A 17,904-nucleotide genomic window follows, 5' to 3' on the forward strand; every position below is an offset into this window, starting at 1 on the left:
AGATTCCCAGTGGAAGTTAAATGAAATATGAATTGGTTTTTTGGGTTGAAAAGCTGTAGGCCTTGACCAGCTATTTCTGCTTGTGATCAGAACCTGAAGATGGAGTTGAAGGGCAGTACATTCAACATTAGTTTAAGAAATCATTCAACGTATGCACTTTCAAGCTGTGAAGTTAATTCATGAAGAATATGGATTTGCTGATATATGTTGGCTAATTAAGATACAAATTAAATAGATTTCTTTCAAAAAATATCATTTTGTGAGCAGGAATCAGAATGAGAAAATGAGGTGCAATGCGTGGTATGCTTGTGAGGAAAGAGGTAACGTGAGACTTTCCATAAATCAGATTTTCCACATGATCTGTTATTGATTTTGAATGGATATTAATTGTTTTGAATGGTCAGCAACAACTTCAGGATGTTTGACAACAAACTAGATGGACAATCTGTTCTCAGTTAATAATACACCTGCTACACAATTCATCCAATTCCTAGTCACCTTCTGGATAGGGAAGGTTTAGAGGGATACGGGCCAAACCCAGACAGATGGGATAGTCTTAGGGACACCTTGAGTTCAGCCAAAGGGCATGTTTCTGTATTGTACAGTATATGCCATGAATCTAGTATTTTGTCCAAATGGTCTATTGTAACCCAGAAAGGTCAAAAACAGGAGGTGAAGAACCTAAATGATGGTGGATTGCATGAATGATGGTGTAGAGATCAGTAGTAGTTAATGGCTAATGGGAAAAATGGGAGATGAAAGACACGCAAATATTATTAAGACGTTTTCTAATTGCTTGCATGTTCATACTATAAAACTTCATTCTGTTCAATTCTATATGATAGACATTATTTAATAAATGGGGTAAATTCATTTTTTATGTTAATGAAATTACTAAACTCTTAACATGGCTTTTGGATAAATTTACGAAAGGAAACACAGAAAGCTGCGTTTTGTGGGGTAATTATTAATTTTAATATAGAAGGAGGCCATTTGGTCTATCAGGTTCATCCCAACACTAGGAAAAATTCCCTCAGTTCCATTCCTCCTCTCTTTATTTCCCTGTAGTCCCACAACTTTATCAAATCTCATAGCTGTGGAACTAATCCAGTTAGTCCATCTAGTCTACATTGATTCTGAAAGTAATCCATTCAGTGCGGTCCCCCACACTTCCCTGTAACCTGTTGTCTTTCACATGTCTATCAATTATCCCAGACTCTCTAGCTTCCCATCTGCGCCTGGTGAAATTTGTAAAGGTCAGTCAGTCCACCGGTACATCTTTGCGATGTGGGAGGAAAGTGCAGCTCTTGGAGGAAAGCCGCACCATCTCTGGAAGAATGCAGAAGCTCTTTTGTTCTCGCATGCACTTCAAATTCCCTTTGACTTTTTTGCCACTATATTAAAGGTTAATTTACAGGAACCAATGGGAGATGGGACCACGCACCACTCATACAAACTCTTCTCCCTCCTGTCGTCTGGGAAAAGGCACTGAAGCATTCAGGCTATCACGACCAGACTATGTAATAGTTTCTTCCCCCAGGCTATCAGACTCCTCAATACCCAGAGCCTGGACTGACATCAACTTACTGCCCTATTGTCCTGTTTATTATTTATTGTAATGCCTGCACTGTTTTGTGCACTTTATGCAGTCCTGGGTAGGTCTGTAGTCTAGTGTAGTTTTTTTTTTCTGTGTTGTTTTTTACATAGTTCAGTGTAGTTTTTGTACTGTTTCATGTAACACCATGGTCCTGAAAAACGTTGTCTCATTTTTACTATGTACTGTACCAGCAGTTATGTTCGAAATGACAATAAAAGTGACTTGACTTGACTTGAGAAAACTGTACCACCCAATGGAGCACAGTCATAGAGAGAACACACGAACTGCACAGTCTACACTCCTGACTTGGGGTCCTGAGAGTCTGAGGCAGCAGCGCTGATTGCTGTGACCAAATCAAAGCAATTCATAATTACTGTCTGTGGAAAATACGGCTGTTTTCAAGTTTCCATTATTGAGCTGTCTACAGCTTGAATCTGCTTTGAGTTTGAGTTTGCTAAAGGTTTGAAAGCACTGTAATGACCTCATTTCCTTCCAATTACAGGGGGAGCCTGGTCTGCGTGGTGAGGTTGGATTACCTGGACCTGCAGGAAAAGGGATTGCAGGACCAAAGGTAAAACCAGATCAATCTGTTAAAATGCTTTCAGAGTGAAGGCATTCTATGGCAATGAAGACAGTCTTAGTCAACCAAAACTGTCTCCACTGTCATAGAATGCCTTTAGAGTTGGTGCATAATACTACTGGATCAGTTTTGGGAACTTTGAAACTAAGAGAGAACTTGAAAATTACCCTGAAAGTGTCTTAAGTTGAAATCTCAGCGTTCAAATAGGGAGCCTGTGGTGGACAGATCAAAATGGTGGCTCATTAGGTAACACCTCTGTAACAATCGAGCAATGTCAGTTGGAAGTAAGTAGTCAGGTGTGTGTGGTTCTAAAGCTGCTAGTCCTACAGTAACGCTAATAAACTGAGGCTCTCAGCTGGGAGACTGGAGATGTGCTGTTCCCTGTGTTTTCATGTTTACCTTAATAACAGAGACACTTTGCAGAAATAGAAATGCATTCAGCCCTTTGAGCTAGTCCAATGTTCAGTTAGTTCATGGCTGATCTCCAATCCATTTACAGCCTTTGTTCTATTTCCCTTGTTAATCTTATCCATCCCTGAAAATTTTAATTGACATAAGTTCAGTCATGTGGAAATTGCTTTCCAAATACTTATTTTTCATGTAGGAGAAGTACTTTAAATGACCTGAACTGCTTGAGTTCTTTCAAGGTGAATCCTTATGTCAAGATAGGAGTTATTCTGCTACACATTCAAAGGAAAGTAAGAGATATTCATTTTGGCTACATGACTTAAACTCTCATTTTATGTGTTCACTTCCCTATGGAATTTGGCCAGAAATATTTTAGATTTATTTGAAATCAGCCATATATACTCAGTGACCACTTTATTAGATACCTCCTGTACTTGAGTCTCTGTTCATGGTCTTCTGTTGCTGTGGACCATCCACTCCAAATTCAACGTCTTGTGCATTCAGAGATGCTCTTTTGCACACCACTGTTGTAACACGTGGTTATGTGAGTTACTATCACCTTTCTGTCAGCTTGGGAACCAGTCTGACCATTCTCCTCTGAGGTATCTCATTAACACAGTATTTTCTTCCACAGGACTGCCACTCATGAGATTTTTTTTTGTTTTTTTTTACATCATTCCCTGTAAACTAGAGACTGTTGTGCGTGAAATCCCAGGAGATACTCAAACCATCCAGTGTGACGCCAGCCATCATTCCATAATCAACATCACTTAGATCATGTTTCTTCCCCATTCTGATGCTTGGCCTGAACAACTGAACGTCTTTACTGTGTTTGCACTGAGTTGCTCACACGTGCTTTGCTGATTAGATATTTATATTAATGAACTGCTGTAAGGTGTATCTAATAAAATTGCCACTGATTGTGAGTACAGCTCAGCCTTATAAACGAAAGCTGACCACCACATTTTTGACAGTGTCAATATCACATTGGTGTGTTGCTAAACAAGTTCTGGTTATAATTTGAGGCAAAGAGTGGAGCTGGTGATGTCAGCCTGGTCTATTCAATTTCCCGACCCCTATTATAACAGGAATCAGAATCCGGTTTATTACCACCGGCATGTGTCATGAAATTTGTTAGTTTAGCAGCAAGAGTTCAATGCAATGCATTATATAGAAAAAGAAGAAAAAAAACAATAATAAAAAATAAATAAATCAATTCCAGTATATGTATATTGAATAGATTAAAAATAGTGCAAAAAACAGAAATAACATACTTTAAAAAAGTGATGTAGTGTCCAAGGGTTCAATGTCCATTTAGGAATCGGATGGCAAAGGGGAAGAAGCTTTTCCTGAATCACTGAGTGTGTGCCTTCAGGCTTCTGTACCTCCTACCTGATGGTAACAGAGAGAAAAGGGCATGCATGTCCTGGGTGCTGGAGGTCTTTAATAATGGACACTGCCTTTCTGAGACACCGCTTCTTGAAGATGTCCTAGGTACTTTGTAGGCTAGTACTCAAAATGGAGCCGACTAGATTTACAACCTTCTGCAGCTTCTTTTGATCCTGTGCAGTAGCCCCCCTCCATACCGGACAGTGATGCAGCCTGTCAGAATGCTCTCCATGGTCTATCTATAGAAAGTTTTGACTGTATTTGCTGACATACCAAATCTCTTCAAAATCCTAATGAAGTATAACGGCTTTGATATGTTGGGACCAGGTTAGATCTTCAGAGATCTTGACACCCAGGAACTTGAAACGGCTCACTCTCCACAATTATCAGGGACGGCTCCTACGCTTCATAAAGTGGTGTCTAATTCATTGGGCAGTAGTTAGAAATTAGGGATGTATAACTGAAAGCAAAAATTCCATCAGAAAGAAGTAGCTTTGACGAAGCGTTTGAATGTGAAAAGAAATGAAGTAGAATATTTAAGGACAGAAAATCAAAAATGAAATTGACATGCTGAAAAAGATCTGAAGCAAGGTTAGAGAGAGAAATGTGCTGGAAATGCACATCAGGCAGCATATGTGGAAAGAATAAAATAGTTAATATTCGGATTGGAGTCCTTTTATCAGTACTGGGAAAGAGAGAAGAAATTATGTTATGTTGGAGGAAGGGATGAGCAAGAGAAAAGAGAATATATGTGATAAGGTCAGGCCAGGGCATGAGATGTTATGGGAATGTTAGAGAATGACAAAGAAATGTGTGGCATGTTGCATATAGCTAATCTTTATATGACATTGGAGAGACAAAGGTCAGGCCTATTGTCACTGATGAATATCTTAAAGCTAATATTTCCATTTAAAGATTAAAGATTCAAAAACTTTATTGTCATTCTAACCGTACATCGGCTCTGCAGGGCAGAATGAGACAGCGTTTCCCAGGAGCAGTGCAATCATAACATAACAGACGCAACACTAAATAATAAACATAACAATAAATAGTAAAACACAACAGCCACATGTCAGTTTGATGCACCATCAATAACTCTCAGAGACGGGAGGCAAAAGATAGGCTTTTATTAGCTGCAAACGTGACCACAACATCTTGGAGACTGAGGGAGGAGCAGTGCCTCCAATCGCCTTTAAACAGGGGTCTGTGGGAGGAGCCACAGAACAGTCAGCAGAGGGGCGTGTCCAGACAGGTATACACATAGTTTACCACACAGTTAAAAACAAGTTATAAGTGTCCAGTGCAAGTTAAAAGTGTCCAAAGCAGAGTCAGGTAGAGCAGCTATTTAGCAGTCTGACTGCCTGTGGGAGGAAGCTGTTTAGTAGCCTTGTGGTTTTAGTTTTGATGCTCCTGTAATGTTTACCTGATGGCAGAAGAACAAACAGTTCATGGAGAGAGTGTGAGGGGTCTTTAATGATGTACTGTGTCTTCTGGAGACATCAACTCTGAAAGAGGTCTTGGACAGAAGGTAGGGAGACCCCAATAACTTCTCTGCTCCCCTAACCACCCTCTGCAAGGCTTTTTTGTCGGCAGCACTGCAGCTGGAGTACCAGGCTGTGATGCAAAAGGTCAGCACACTCTCAACCATGCCTCTGTAGAATGTAGTTAAGATGTTAGTGGGGAGTGGTGCTTGTTTAAGTTTCCTCAGAAAGTGCAATCTCTGCTGGGCCTGTTTCACAATCCCAGTGCTGTTCCTGGACCAGGTGAGATTGTCCGAGATCTGCACCCCAAGGAACTTGATGTTTTCCACTCTCTCCACTGTGGAGCCGCTGATGCTGAGGGGTGTGTGCTCAGGCTGAGACCGTCTGAAATTGACGATCATCTCCTTGGTTTTGGTGACATTAAGCATTAAGTTGTTGTCACTGCACCAGCTCTCTAGGCATTTAACCTCCTCCCTGTACATTGTTTCATCAATTTTGTTGATGAGCCCCACCACTAGAGGAAGTGGGTTATTTACTGTTAAAGAAATTGTTATGAAGGTCACAACGTGCCCAAAAGATGAGGTGTTTAGCCTCAAGCTAGTGCTGGTCTTTAGTAAAATCGTACAGAAGAGGGTGGATAATTGAAGAGGCGGGCAACAGGTTGCTCAGGTTTGCTGCTGGAGGCTGAACTTAAATCACCCTGCTGTATTTGATTTCTCCAAGATTAAGGAGAGCAGATTGTGAAATGCACTAGAATGGCAGAAATACAAGTGAATCACTTCTTCTCCCAAGTACCTGGAGGGCAGGAGGAGACAGGTGAAAGCACAGATGCAGTGTTTGCTGTATTTGTATGGGAAAATGCTGCAGGATGGAGAATGGTTTTTGGAATGGACCAAGGAGCAACTTTGGGAGCACTCTCCACAAAACGCTAAAAGGGAAGGGGAACAGAAGATGTGTCTGATGGTGGAATCTTGATGAACATGGCAGAAAATGTGAAGAATGATGGGATGAAAAGTGTGTATGAGGGCAACCACTTTCTTCCTGGGTGGGGGGAAGGGGGGGAGTTGAGAAATAAGTGAGACAAGGAATCTGACCTCAAGAAAGGGGAAGCCACTAGCACAGGTAAAAGGAAGATGGGTCATAAGTGCTTGTGTGGGAAGTCTCAACCTTAGAGCAGTTATTATAGATATAGAGGAACTAGGAGGATGGAATGGAGTCCTTACTGGAGGGAAGGTGGGAAGAAGTATAGTGGATATCTGTATGAATCTTTAGGTTTATAATAGATGTTTGTGGCAAGTCTCTCCCTTGAGAGATCTAAAAAGGAAAGGGAAGAATCAGAGATGAATTATAAATATGCAGGCAGATTGGACATGAACCGGTACAGCAGGACAGCAAATGTAGTTAAATCTTCCATTCTGTTCAATGCGGTTGTCAATATACAGAAAGTAGTTGAGAGCAGAGTCCTGAGCAGAACAAGCAGAGTTTTCATTATGTACAGTAAAGTGCCATTAACCCAGCGTTCTTTGGTGATGCTGGACTAGCAGATTTTTATGGACCGTAGAATAATAATCTACTGATACTCCAACCCCAAATAGAATAATACATTTTACGGTGAAGTAGTCAGTTCCAAATGAGTCCCAGAACCAAGGCTTCAGTGAGGGCAAAGAGTGTATGGGAACCAAGACTCCAGTGAATGGAAAGAGGGCATAGAAACTGGGATCCTGATAGGGCAAATGTGAAACCCTTAGGATTTCCAAATGATTGGATAGTGGAGTTTTACTGTAACTATTTATGTGATCTCTTGACTTTCAGAAAGCTCCTCGCACCTTGTAAAGTTGTGCTGAATCATCATCATAATGGTAAAGTAGTAGAAATATTGGATTATAAAGTAGGTCTACAGTAGCCAGGACAGCAAAGGGAGTAAATGGGCGATGCAAAAAAATAGAACGTGAAGTGAGATAAAAGATATTGCAAAGGTTGCAGAGAATTAGATCCCTTAGCCCAAGTACTCTTTGTCAGTAACTTTTTTTATTAGCTTATATGTGACATTGCTCTCGGACAAACTTTAGACAATTTTGTGGCTAGTGCTGCCCTAGGACTGAGCCTTACACATCTGGAGTAAATCTAATGCTGCTCTTGTACTGAGCCATATGATATATCCAGTTCCAACACTTGCCTTAATTGGGATCTTCTTCTTCCTTACACACATTTTAAAGGTTATGGTTATGAATATGCTGAGGCGATGTGGTTATTACTCATGATTGATGTGAAGAGGGGGTGATATTGAATCGTAGGGAATGAATGCTGAGGTAAAAATGAATTGTTCTCATGTTCCACCTGGATCTGAAGGCACACTAGAATTTTCCCTTAGTTGCAGGAAAGCAGCTTTAGTGCAGAGATTTTTAAATTTTTGTTTGAGTCTACACCAGCAATCAAGCTCTAAGCAACATTTCTGAAAAAAGGCCAAACAGAAGATTGTGTCAGGAAACTGACATTTTTTGTATTGCACAATCAGCTCACCAAGAATGAGGCAGGGAGCTCCTTAAAAGGGAAGTTCTTGGAGAAACTACTCAATTCTGAATGGGCATTCCTGGGGCTTGCAATTATACTCTGGGTGACTGTGACTTGAATGTGCCCAGAGTATTCTGGGCTCCTTTGTGCATTTAGAGAAGTTATGTAATCAGACATTTTTGCTCAAAACTGGACTGATTAATGCAAAGGCAAAAAAATACACAAGTGCAAAGTGCTTAAAACACAGATTCAGGCACTGGAAATATCAAATTATCCCTTTTCACAAAATTCTGACATATATTTCAACTGCATTTTATATTTATCTACAAGGCTGAACTTCCTGCAACTAATGAGCTATGATAGATTACAATCACATCCAGACCCGAGTGCTTCTTCTAATTGATGCTTCAATGTGAAATTGTCAGTGCTGCTATTTTTCTGACTAAAAAATATAAAATGATTGTGCCAGAAGTGGCTTAAACCCAGACTTGTGACTTAGATGTGAGAGTATTGCCAATAGGGTCAGATCAAACTGTGTTGTTCCAGATTTCAGTATCTGCAGTCTCTTATGTCTCCAAATCAAATTAAGGATAACCTGGACAAAACCAATCAATAAAATTACTATATGTTCTGTTGAAGGAGTTAATTTTTTGACTTTTGCTTAACGTTTTATCCAGAGACTGACTTCCTATTTAGAGGGGATAAAGGGTGAACAAAACTAGGCGTTGCATTGTGCTAGTGAAACATAGAACTAGTATCTGAATTTTATTTGTCCCAGAAATGGAAAGAAATTATTATTTCAGTAATAATATAAATGCACAGCTAGAAATATACCTATAATTACAAAACAGTCCTACTAAATTTAACTATTGTGTCATATACTGATTTGTCATCTCAGATCAGCAAGGAAATCTGTAGACTTGTTTGTTACAAACTCTGTCACAACAATTAATATAATTGGATTTGAGATGATTTCTCACTTCTTCCCTTAGCAAATCTATGAATCCATCTTACTTTTATACAGGTGTCACATTCTTAAAGAAAATGTAATGAGCTGAGCTATATGCATTCATTGAAAAGGATCACTCAACAGAATTAAAATATGGACAATGTTTGAACTCTGCTCATTTGTTAGCACTGTCAATATCGATGTGGTAAAAACTGAGAACTAGTCAAGGAGTTAAACATAATTTATGTAGCCACCTTTTATAGCTCAGAAAACTCAGTAAGTTACTTTGGAAAATTACTATTAATATGTAAGCAAACTTACATATTTACATTGATGTGTAAACAAATGTAGCTAACAATGTGTACATATCAAGGATCTACATTTAATAATAGAATGAAATACCAGATAATCAATTTTATGATCTGTTGGTTGAGAGAATGGTCATTACTCTGGTCTTCAAAATGTTTCAGCCAATAAGGCAGATGCATTGTCTCAGGGCGGATTTTTTGTAGTAGTAGGAATCATAATAGTATACTCGGATATCAAATTAGTATATGTGTTCGGATACCTGAGCACTGATCAACTTCACAACTTTCTTGTACAATCAAACTAATGCATGTGGTGTTGGATATACCGACAGTATGAAAGTAACCATACGAAGACGGGTTATGCCCTGGGCCTTCGCATAAACTCGTAATTATTTATTTGTGCCATAGCATTATTTTGGCAAAAGTAAATAAAGCTTTGTGTATTTCTTGATTCATTCACTCAATATTCATTTTGTTCTTTAAAGGTTTCTGAAGGCAAGGACAGGGTTTATACAGCAGCTGACTAGACCAATAACTTACCAGTTGGTTATAACACATTGAATTTTTCCTGCTGCTATGATCAAATTGTGCGACAGAAGCTCAGCGAGAAGATGACTGCCAGTGCTGGAACAAATCTGTTTAAAAGAACAAATGTAATTAAATTTAATTTGAAAGACAGATATAATCTGAAAATACAGAGAAATATGTGAGTTAAGAGAATCAAATGTGTTATTGTATGGATGCAACACTCATCAGAAATGGTTTCTAAACCTCCAGTTAGGTGTTTTGTAATTTGAGGATTTTAACCCCTATGTGTTGTATCTGCTCACCAAGATAACCAGAGAATCATGCATATTGATATTTAAATTATATTCTTTGAAAATCACTGTATACCTAACTTGCTTCTGTTGCAGGGTGATCGGGGGCCGCCAGGGCCACAAGGTCCTATTGGGGACCCAGGAGTTGGCTTAACGGGACCCAAGGTAATGGATGTTGTCACAAAAATGAATAGGTCTGAAGATAGCATATCCTTGATATTTGATTTAATTTTACTTTTAAAATGATGTCTGGTATATATTAAAATAGGAGTAAATTTCAGCTCTTTATTGTCTCTATATTAGGGACGTCATGGAGATCCTGGATTACCTGGACCAGCTGGAGCCAAAGGAGATGGTTATCCTGGCCCTCAGGCAAGTATTGTGGTAGCTTTAATGAAATGTTTTCTTTAACTTTTGCAGAGTTATCATGAACACACAACTTGTATGACCTAGTTAGTGACAAGTCCCTGGAGCGAAATCAGATGAATATATTGCTTTCAGCCTTTTACTTTGCAAGTCATGGTCTATGTTTGCAGCCATTTACTTGGTGCCAAAATGCCTCTCCATATAGGCCTGCTGTGTTCCACCAGCATTTTGTGGGTGTGTTGTTTGAATTTCCAGCATCTGCAGATTTCCTCGTGTTTCCCATTAACTGGGCTGTTTTTCAGAACTGGGATGGTTCAGTAAGGAGTATCAAGACTGAAAGAAGCAACACTGTCAACGCTGGTGAATAGCATATGTTAATGTTGTTAGCCATGAGTTCAAAATACTGAACATGCTCGTATAAACTCAATGAAATTTTCTGACAGTCTTTAAAATGGCCTCTGTAAAGCTCAGTGAGCTAATACATGAGAATCGCTACTTAAAGGAAAAATTGCAAAATTGTTGTCAAAGCAATTGACTTTAATTGATTCTCAATATCGGATGTGGCAGGATCCCTAGATGTCCTTAAAAAGGTAAGTAAACTTGTTGATGCACCATCAATAACTCACGCTGAGACGTAGGAAGCGAGATATCGGCTTTTATTGACTGGAAGAATAAACAACACTACATCCTGGGGAAAATGAGGAAGAGCAGCAGCCCACAGTCGCCTCTACACAGGGGTCCGCGGGAGGAGCCACAGGAGCAGTCAGCAGGGTCTGTGGGAGGAGCCACAGGAGCAGTCAGACAGGTATATCTAGTTCACCACATTCACCCCCCCTTTGTTTTAAAAGAGTCCCCAAGTATATTTACAGGTTAAGTCTATCAGGTGGTGGAATTGTTCGCTGCGATAAAAGCCCTGCGCCAGCTCTTCACTCTGTTCGGATATCCCTGCTATATCCACAGTGATAGAGGGTCCTCCTTTATGAGTGACGAGTTGCGCCGGTTCCTGCTAGCTAGGGGCATTGCTACTAGTCGAACCACGAGTTATAATCCCCGGGGGAATGGCCAGGTGGAGAGGGAGAATGCCACAGTGTGGAAGGCCACACTTTTAGCCCTTAAGTCAAAAGGGTTGCCGGAGGTGGTGATGGCACAGGTGCCGGAGGTGGTGATAGATAGATAGATAGATACTTTATTCATCCCCATGGGGAAATTCAACTTTTTTTCCAATGTCCCATACACTTGTTGTAGCAAAACTACTTACATACAATACTTAACTCAGTAAAAAAAAATATGATATGCATCTAAATCACTATCTCAAAAAGCATTAATAATAGCTTTTAAAAAGTTCTTAAGTCCTGGTGGTAGAATTGTAAAGCCTAATGGCATTGGGGTGTATTGACCTCTTCATCCTGTCTGAGGAGCATTGCATCGATAGTAACCTGTCGCTGAAACTGCTTCTCTGTCTCTGGATGGTGCTATGTAGAGGATGTTCAGAGTTATCCATAATTGACCGTAGCCTACTCAGCGCCCTTCGCTCAGCTACCGATGTTAAACTCTCCAGTACTTTGCCCACGACAGAGCCCGCCTTCCTTACCAGCTTATTAAGACGTGAGGCGTCCCTCTTCTTAATGCTTCCTCCCCAACACGCCACCACAAAGAAGAGGGCGCTCTCCACAACTGACCTATAGAACATCTTCAGCATCTCACTACAGACATTGAATGACGCCAACTTTCTTAGGAAGTACAGTCGACTCTGTGCCTTCCTGCACAAGGCATCTGTGTTGGCAGTCCAGTCTAGCTTCTCGTCTAACTGTACTCCCAGATACTTGTAGGTCTTAACCTGCTCCACACATTCTCCATTAATGATCACTGGCTCCATATGAGGCCTAGATCTCCTAAAGTCCACCACCATCTCCTTGGTCTTGGTGATATTGAGACGCAGGTAGTTTGAGTTTCACCATCTCACAAAGTCCTGTATCAGTTTCCTATACTCCTCCTCCTGTCCATTCCTGACACACCCCACTATGGCCGTGTCATCAGCGAACTTCTGCACATGGCAGGACTCCGAGTTATATTGGAAGTCTGATGTGTACAGGGTGAACAGGACCGGAGAGAGTCCGGTTCCCTGCGGCGCCCCTGTGCTGCTGACCACCGTGTCAGACCTACAGTCTCCCAACCGAGGTGGCGTTTGCACCGGAGACGGAGAGTGGGTTGGTTCTGTCCCAACTGGAGGTGTCAGGGATCCCTCGCGTGTGTGCGAGGCCCCCGGAATAGACGCGTACGAGATGCCCGGTACATGAGCGTCGTGAGGAGTCTGGGTGTGGCACGGTGTGTGCGGTGTCACCTCGGGTACAGGGTTTATAGTTACCGTGGAGTATACGGGGTAGTGGTCTGCTGCTCCGGCGGGCGCCAGGTCGCGGACAGAGACCGTGTCCTCCCGCCCATCAGGCAAGACCACGTAGGCATACTGGGGATTAGCATGCAGGAGGTAATAGAGCCTGCCACCCACCTCGAAGGTGGTGTAGGGGCGGTCCTCTGGGCGGATGGGGAGCTGGTGATAAGCGGATTTCAGATCTATTGTTGAGTACACCTTGTACTGAGCTATCTGGTTGACCATATCCGCAATGCGGGGTAGGGGGTACGGGTCAAGCTGCGTGAATCTATTGATGGTCTGGCTATAGTCCACAACCATCCTATTTTTCTGCCCAGTCCGAAGAACCACCACCTGGGACCGCCAAGGGCTTGTGCTTGGCTCAATGATCCCCTCCCCGAGCAGCCGCTGCACCTGTGCTCAAGGCCACCCGCCCTTTTGAGCGACTGAGTGTTGACTTTAAGGGCCCCCTTCCCTCCACCGACCGCAATGTCTATTTTCTCAGTATTATTGACGAGTACTCGCGATTCCCCTTTGCCATTCCCTGCCCCGACACTACTACCACGTCTGTCATAAAAGCCCTGCGCCAGCTCTTCACTCTGTTCAGATATCCCTGCTATATCCACAGTGATAGAGGGTCCTCCTTTATGAGTGACGAGTTGCACCGGTTCCTGCTAGCTAGGGGCATTGCTACTAGTTGAACCACGAGTTACAATCCCCGGGGGAATGGACAGTTGGAGAGAGAGAATGCCACAGTGTAGAAGGCCACACTTTTAGCCCTTAAGTCAAAAGGGTTGCCGGTCTCCCGATGGCAGGAGGTCCTCCCTGAGGCACTCCACTCTATCCGCTCCCTGTTGTGTACGTCCACTAATGCCACCCCTCACGAACGCCTATTCTCTTTTCCCAGGAAGTCTGTCACTGGGACCACCCTACCAGTTTGGCTGATGTCCCCGGGGCCAGTGCTGCTACGTAAACATGCGAGGAGTAATAAGTACTCCCCGCTGGTCGAGAGGGTTCACCTCCTGCATGCTAATCCCCAGTATGCCTACGTGGTCTTGCCTGATGGGCGGGAGGACATGGTCTCTGTCCGCGACCTGGCGCCCGCCGGAGCAGCAGACCACTACCCCGAACATTCCACGGTAACTATGAACCCTGTACCTGAGGTGACACCGCACACACCGTGCCACACCCAGACTCCTCACGACGCTCATGTACCGGGCATCTCGTACGCGTCTATTCCGGGGGCCTCGCACACACGCGAGGGATCCCTGACACCTCCAGTTGGGACAGAACCAACCCACTCTCCGTCTCCGGTGCAAACGCCACCTCCGGCTCCTGTGCCATCACCACCTCCGGCACCTGTGCAATTGCAGCCGGAGCTACGTAGATCGCAGCGAACGATTCGACCACCTGATAGACTTAACCTGTAAATATAGTGTTGTTTATTCTTCCAGTCAATAAAATTGATGCACCATCAATAACTCACACTGAGACGTAGGAAACGAGATATTGGCTTTTATTGACTGGAAGAATAAACAACACTACATCCTGGGGAAAATGAGGAAGAGCAGCAGCCCACAGTCACCTCTACACAGGGGTCCGTGGGAGGAGCCACAGGAGCAGTCAGCAGGGTCTGTGGGAGGAGCCACAGGAGCAGTCAGACAGGTATATCTAGTTCACCACACTTGTGTTAGAGATTCTCTTAAATTGGTAGTATAGAGAGAGGTCCAAATATCTGACCTGGCATGCCAATATATGTCTAAGTCGGTACAATGTTTTTCATGGATGCCATGATATACCCATGCCTTGCCACACCTCATATTCGAATTGGTGACACACTCAAGTTTGAGAGGCACTGTCACAAAAATATGATCTGCTTCTCCTCCATTTTCCTGTCGTGGCAATTGGAATAGTACAAGTTGTATGGGAAGAGTATGCTTAGGTTTGGCAAAGATGGTGATCAGAAGCTGAATGCTCTTCCAGAGAAGTGAACTAACTGCACAAAGGTTAGTCCATGGAAGCTTCACTCATCTGCTGGAAACCTGCATACATAATTTTAAAAGTTTACCCAGTAAAATAGGGAAATCATCCTAATACTTTTAGTAAACAAATCTTGATAGTTTGTCAGATCAATTGCAATTTACTTGTTTGTTTTAAATTTAGTAACACAACTCTTCAAAACATGCCTAGCAATTCATAGTAGCAGCAGTGTGTTGAACTCCACTTCTGAAAATCAATTCCATTCAACAAATTTTATAAATAGAGTGCATTATAAACATTCTATGAAATTCATATTGTGCTGTGAACTGGGTATGGTTTTCTGTTTCTACATTTCTGTGGTATACAATTACACCATAGTAGAGAGGCTATTTTAAAATGCCTATTGATCTCTTTTCACCTATTGCCTGTAATGTTGAAATGTTTGTCATTTACATAAATAAACATGTTTTCCTTAATTTCACACATAAATTATGAATTAGGCAATATTTTAATATTCTTGATTACCACAAACATCAAATACAATAGTCATGTAATAATCCATTTGCCTAAATTCTTCTAGCATTGCTATGAATACAGAAGTATTTACACCATTTTATTTTAGGGTGTAGCAGGGCTGCCAGGTCCACGTGGCGATCCAGGAAATGATGGCAGAGGATTTCCCGGACAAAAGGTAAATCTGCTCTTCTGCTTTTCAGTTTCAGAAATAGAGTTGACAATTGAGTGTCCACAGAAGGATGGTAATTGGAGGAGGGATACGTAGTAACAGCAAATCATTGATACCATTTGTTGACCAAAAAAAACCCCACACTTGAACACTTGAGCAGTGGTCAAAATCAAAATCTCTTGAGTGCAGTATTAAGGAACATCCCACCCCACCCCCACCCCCCATCACCCAGGACATGGCCTCTCCTCATTGCCACTATCAGAATTGAGGTTCAGAAGACTGACTGCGCACACTCGACGATTCAGGAACAGCTTCTTCCCCCCGCCATCTGATTTCTGAATGGACATTGAACCCATGAACACCACCTCACTACTTTTGTTTGTTTCTATTTTTGCACTACTTACTTAATTTAATGATTTTATGTATATGTACTTAAAATAATTCACAATTCTTTCTATTATTATGTATTGCATTGGACTGCTGCTGCAAAGTTAGCAAATTTCACGACATTTGCCGGTGATATTAAACCTGATTCTGAAGCCCTGTTTACATAGTGCCTCCAGTATTGCCAAAGACCCCTCCCGTCATTCCCACAATCTCTTTGACCTCCTGCTGTCTGGCAGAAGGTACCACAACACAAGAACCAGAGCTGTCAGGCTGGGTAACAGCTTCTTGGCCCAGGCTGTAATACTTCTTAACAGCCGGCTGCCACCCAGCACAAACGTACACTCTGCCTGAATGCCTCCCGACCCCACACTCCAACTCACAGACACATTCTCATCCTGCATTAGTTACTTTTCATCTTCTATTCAAAGATTTATACGACTGCTTGTTTTATTATGATAGTGCCAGTAACATCATAAATATGGACCTTGCGCTTTTGGCAACATGCCAATCTTCAGGCCACGTCACTCAGAGTCTTGTGCTAACACTATCATGTGACTGTATGTGCTGGACTGTACATGTGTTGTGTGTGACTATACGTACTGTGTTTTGCATTATTGCCACAGAAAAACGATGTTTTGTTTAGCTGTATACACGTGTATGGTTGAATGATAATAAAATTAAACTTACAACTTGAACATGAAATATCATTTTCAGGGTGAAACTGGCCCTCCAGGATCACCAGGCCCAGTTGGAATTCCAGGAAAAGGATATCCTGGTGAAAAGGTTAGTTTTGATAACCAAAATGTAGCCCTTGCATATCTAAATAGTTGTATCCTTGTTACTCATTTTCCTAAACTAATATTTGGACAGTGCATATCAGAAATTATCAGCCAACTGTTAACATATCAATGTAAGAATAAATGATCAAAAATAGATTTAGCCTGGAGTAAATCATATTTCCAATCACTTCACGGTGAAATCACAATGACTGTGGGATCTGAGAGGAAACACCCAATCAAACTGAATTTTGATCAAGCTGAAGCTTAAATAGGGTTGCCACTTGAAAACTAGTACAGCTTCTGCAAAATTCCTCTTGATTGTTAAGACTATTCAGTGGGCAATCAGCTTGGTGATATAGTAGCTGCAATAGAACCTCTGGAATAGAGTCTTCACTGTGGATGAAAAGTTTTTGTTTAAAACTGTGCTTACTTCTGGAAATTAATAATGTTAGTCCAATTTCTGTTCGGAGTCATTTACATAATCAAACCTGTGGTAGAATCAGAAAGCTTTGAAATTGAAAATATTATTTCTTTCATATATATCAGTAACAGCCTGCTGAAAATTGATTCATCGCAAAAAAATGAAATAAAAATATAATCAACTTCCACCAGATTGTAACTGAGAAGTTATTTGGAAAAACATACAGAGCCATGTAGTCTTTTGTTGTAATAAATGTTTTCAACTGGTACCCTTTAAACAAAAAAGGGAATCTGCGAAGACCAGCGAACAAGCACAATCAGAAGGAATTTGCACAGTGTCTTATTTGTCTTGGAAGCATGGCAGGCTACTGATAATTTCTGGAGTGATTTTCTGAACCATTATAAGAGTTCACTGTTCTTATACATTGAATGTATTTGTTACTAACTTGGAATGAAAATGCTGTATGAAATTAAACCCACCGCCTTATCTATTCCGATTCAAGAACAACGTAAAAACTCTTGTCAAAGGGTTACAATATATTGCATCAGAGTTGACCCAAAAATCTCACCTAGGCCAAGGAAATATGTTATTTTAATTGCCTCTGTTGTCTGTTTATACATTATTAGGGCGCGATTGGAAGGATTGGTTTACCTGGCCCAAAGGGGCCCCAAGGAAATAGCATACAAGGGCCAAAGGTAATAAAACAGAGCATTTAAAGCAGAATCAGAATCAGGTTTAACATCACTGGCCTATGTTGTGAAATTTGTTGTTTTGCAGCAGTAGTACTTTGCAATACATAAATATCATAAATTACTATATATGCAATTAAATAATTAATCCAAAAAGAGATCTTCAAGGAGCAGTGCCTCAGAAAGGT

The 17,904-nt window shown here is 41.5% G+C and overlaps 1 protein-coding gene across 3 annotated transcripts in view; it reads left to right on the forward strand.

Annotated features, from left to right (window-relative positions):
- Positions 1–17,904, forward strand: part of LOC140732055 (uncharacterized) — a 125,599-nt gene that overhangs the window by 56,672 nt on the left and 51,023 nt on the right. For all 3 annotated transcript variants that reach the window (XM_073054178.1, XM_073054180.1, XM_073054179.1), the window contains exons 11-16: positions 2,100–2,168; positions 10,138–10,206; positions 10,345–10,413; positions 15,378–15,446; positions 16,542–16,610; positions 17,654–17,722. In XM_073054178.1, the coding sequence (XP_072910279.1) occupies positions 2,100–2,168; positions 10,138–10,206; positions 10,345–10,413; positions 15,378–15,446; positions 16,542–16,610; positions 17,654–17,722 (414 nt within the window). The remainder of the gene's footprint in view (positions 1–2,099; positions 2,169–10,137; positions 10,207–10,344; positions 10,414–15,377; positions 15,447–16,541; positions 16,611–17,653; positions 17,723–17,904) is intronic.

Source organism: Hemitrygon akajei, chromosome 8 (assembly GCF_048418815.1).
Source record: "Hemitrygon akajei chromosome 8, sHemAka1.3, whole genome shotgun sequence".
NCBI classification, from domain to species: domain Eukaryota; kingdom Metazoa; phylum Chordata; class Chondrichthyes; order Myliobatiformes; family Dasyatidae; genus Hemitrygon; species Hemitrygon akajei.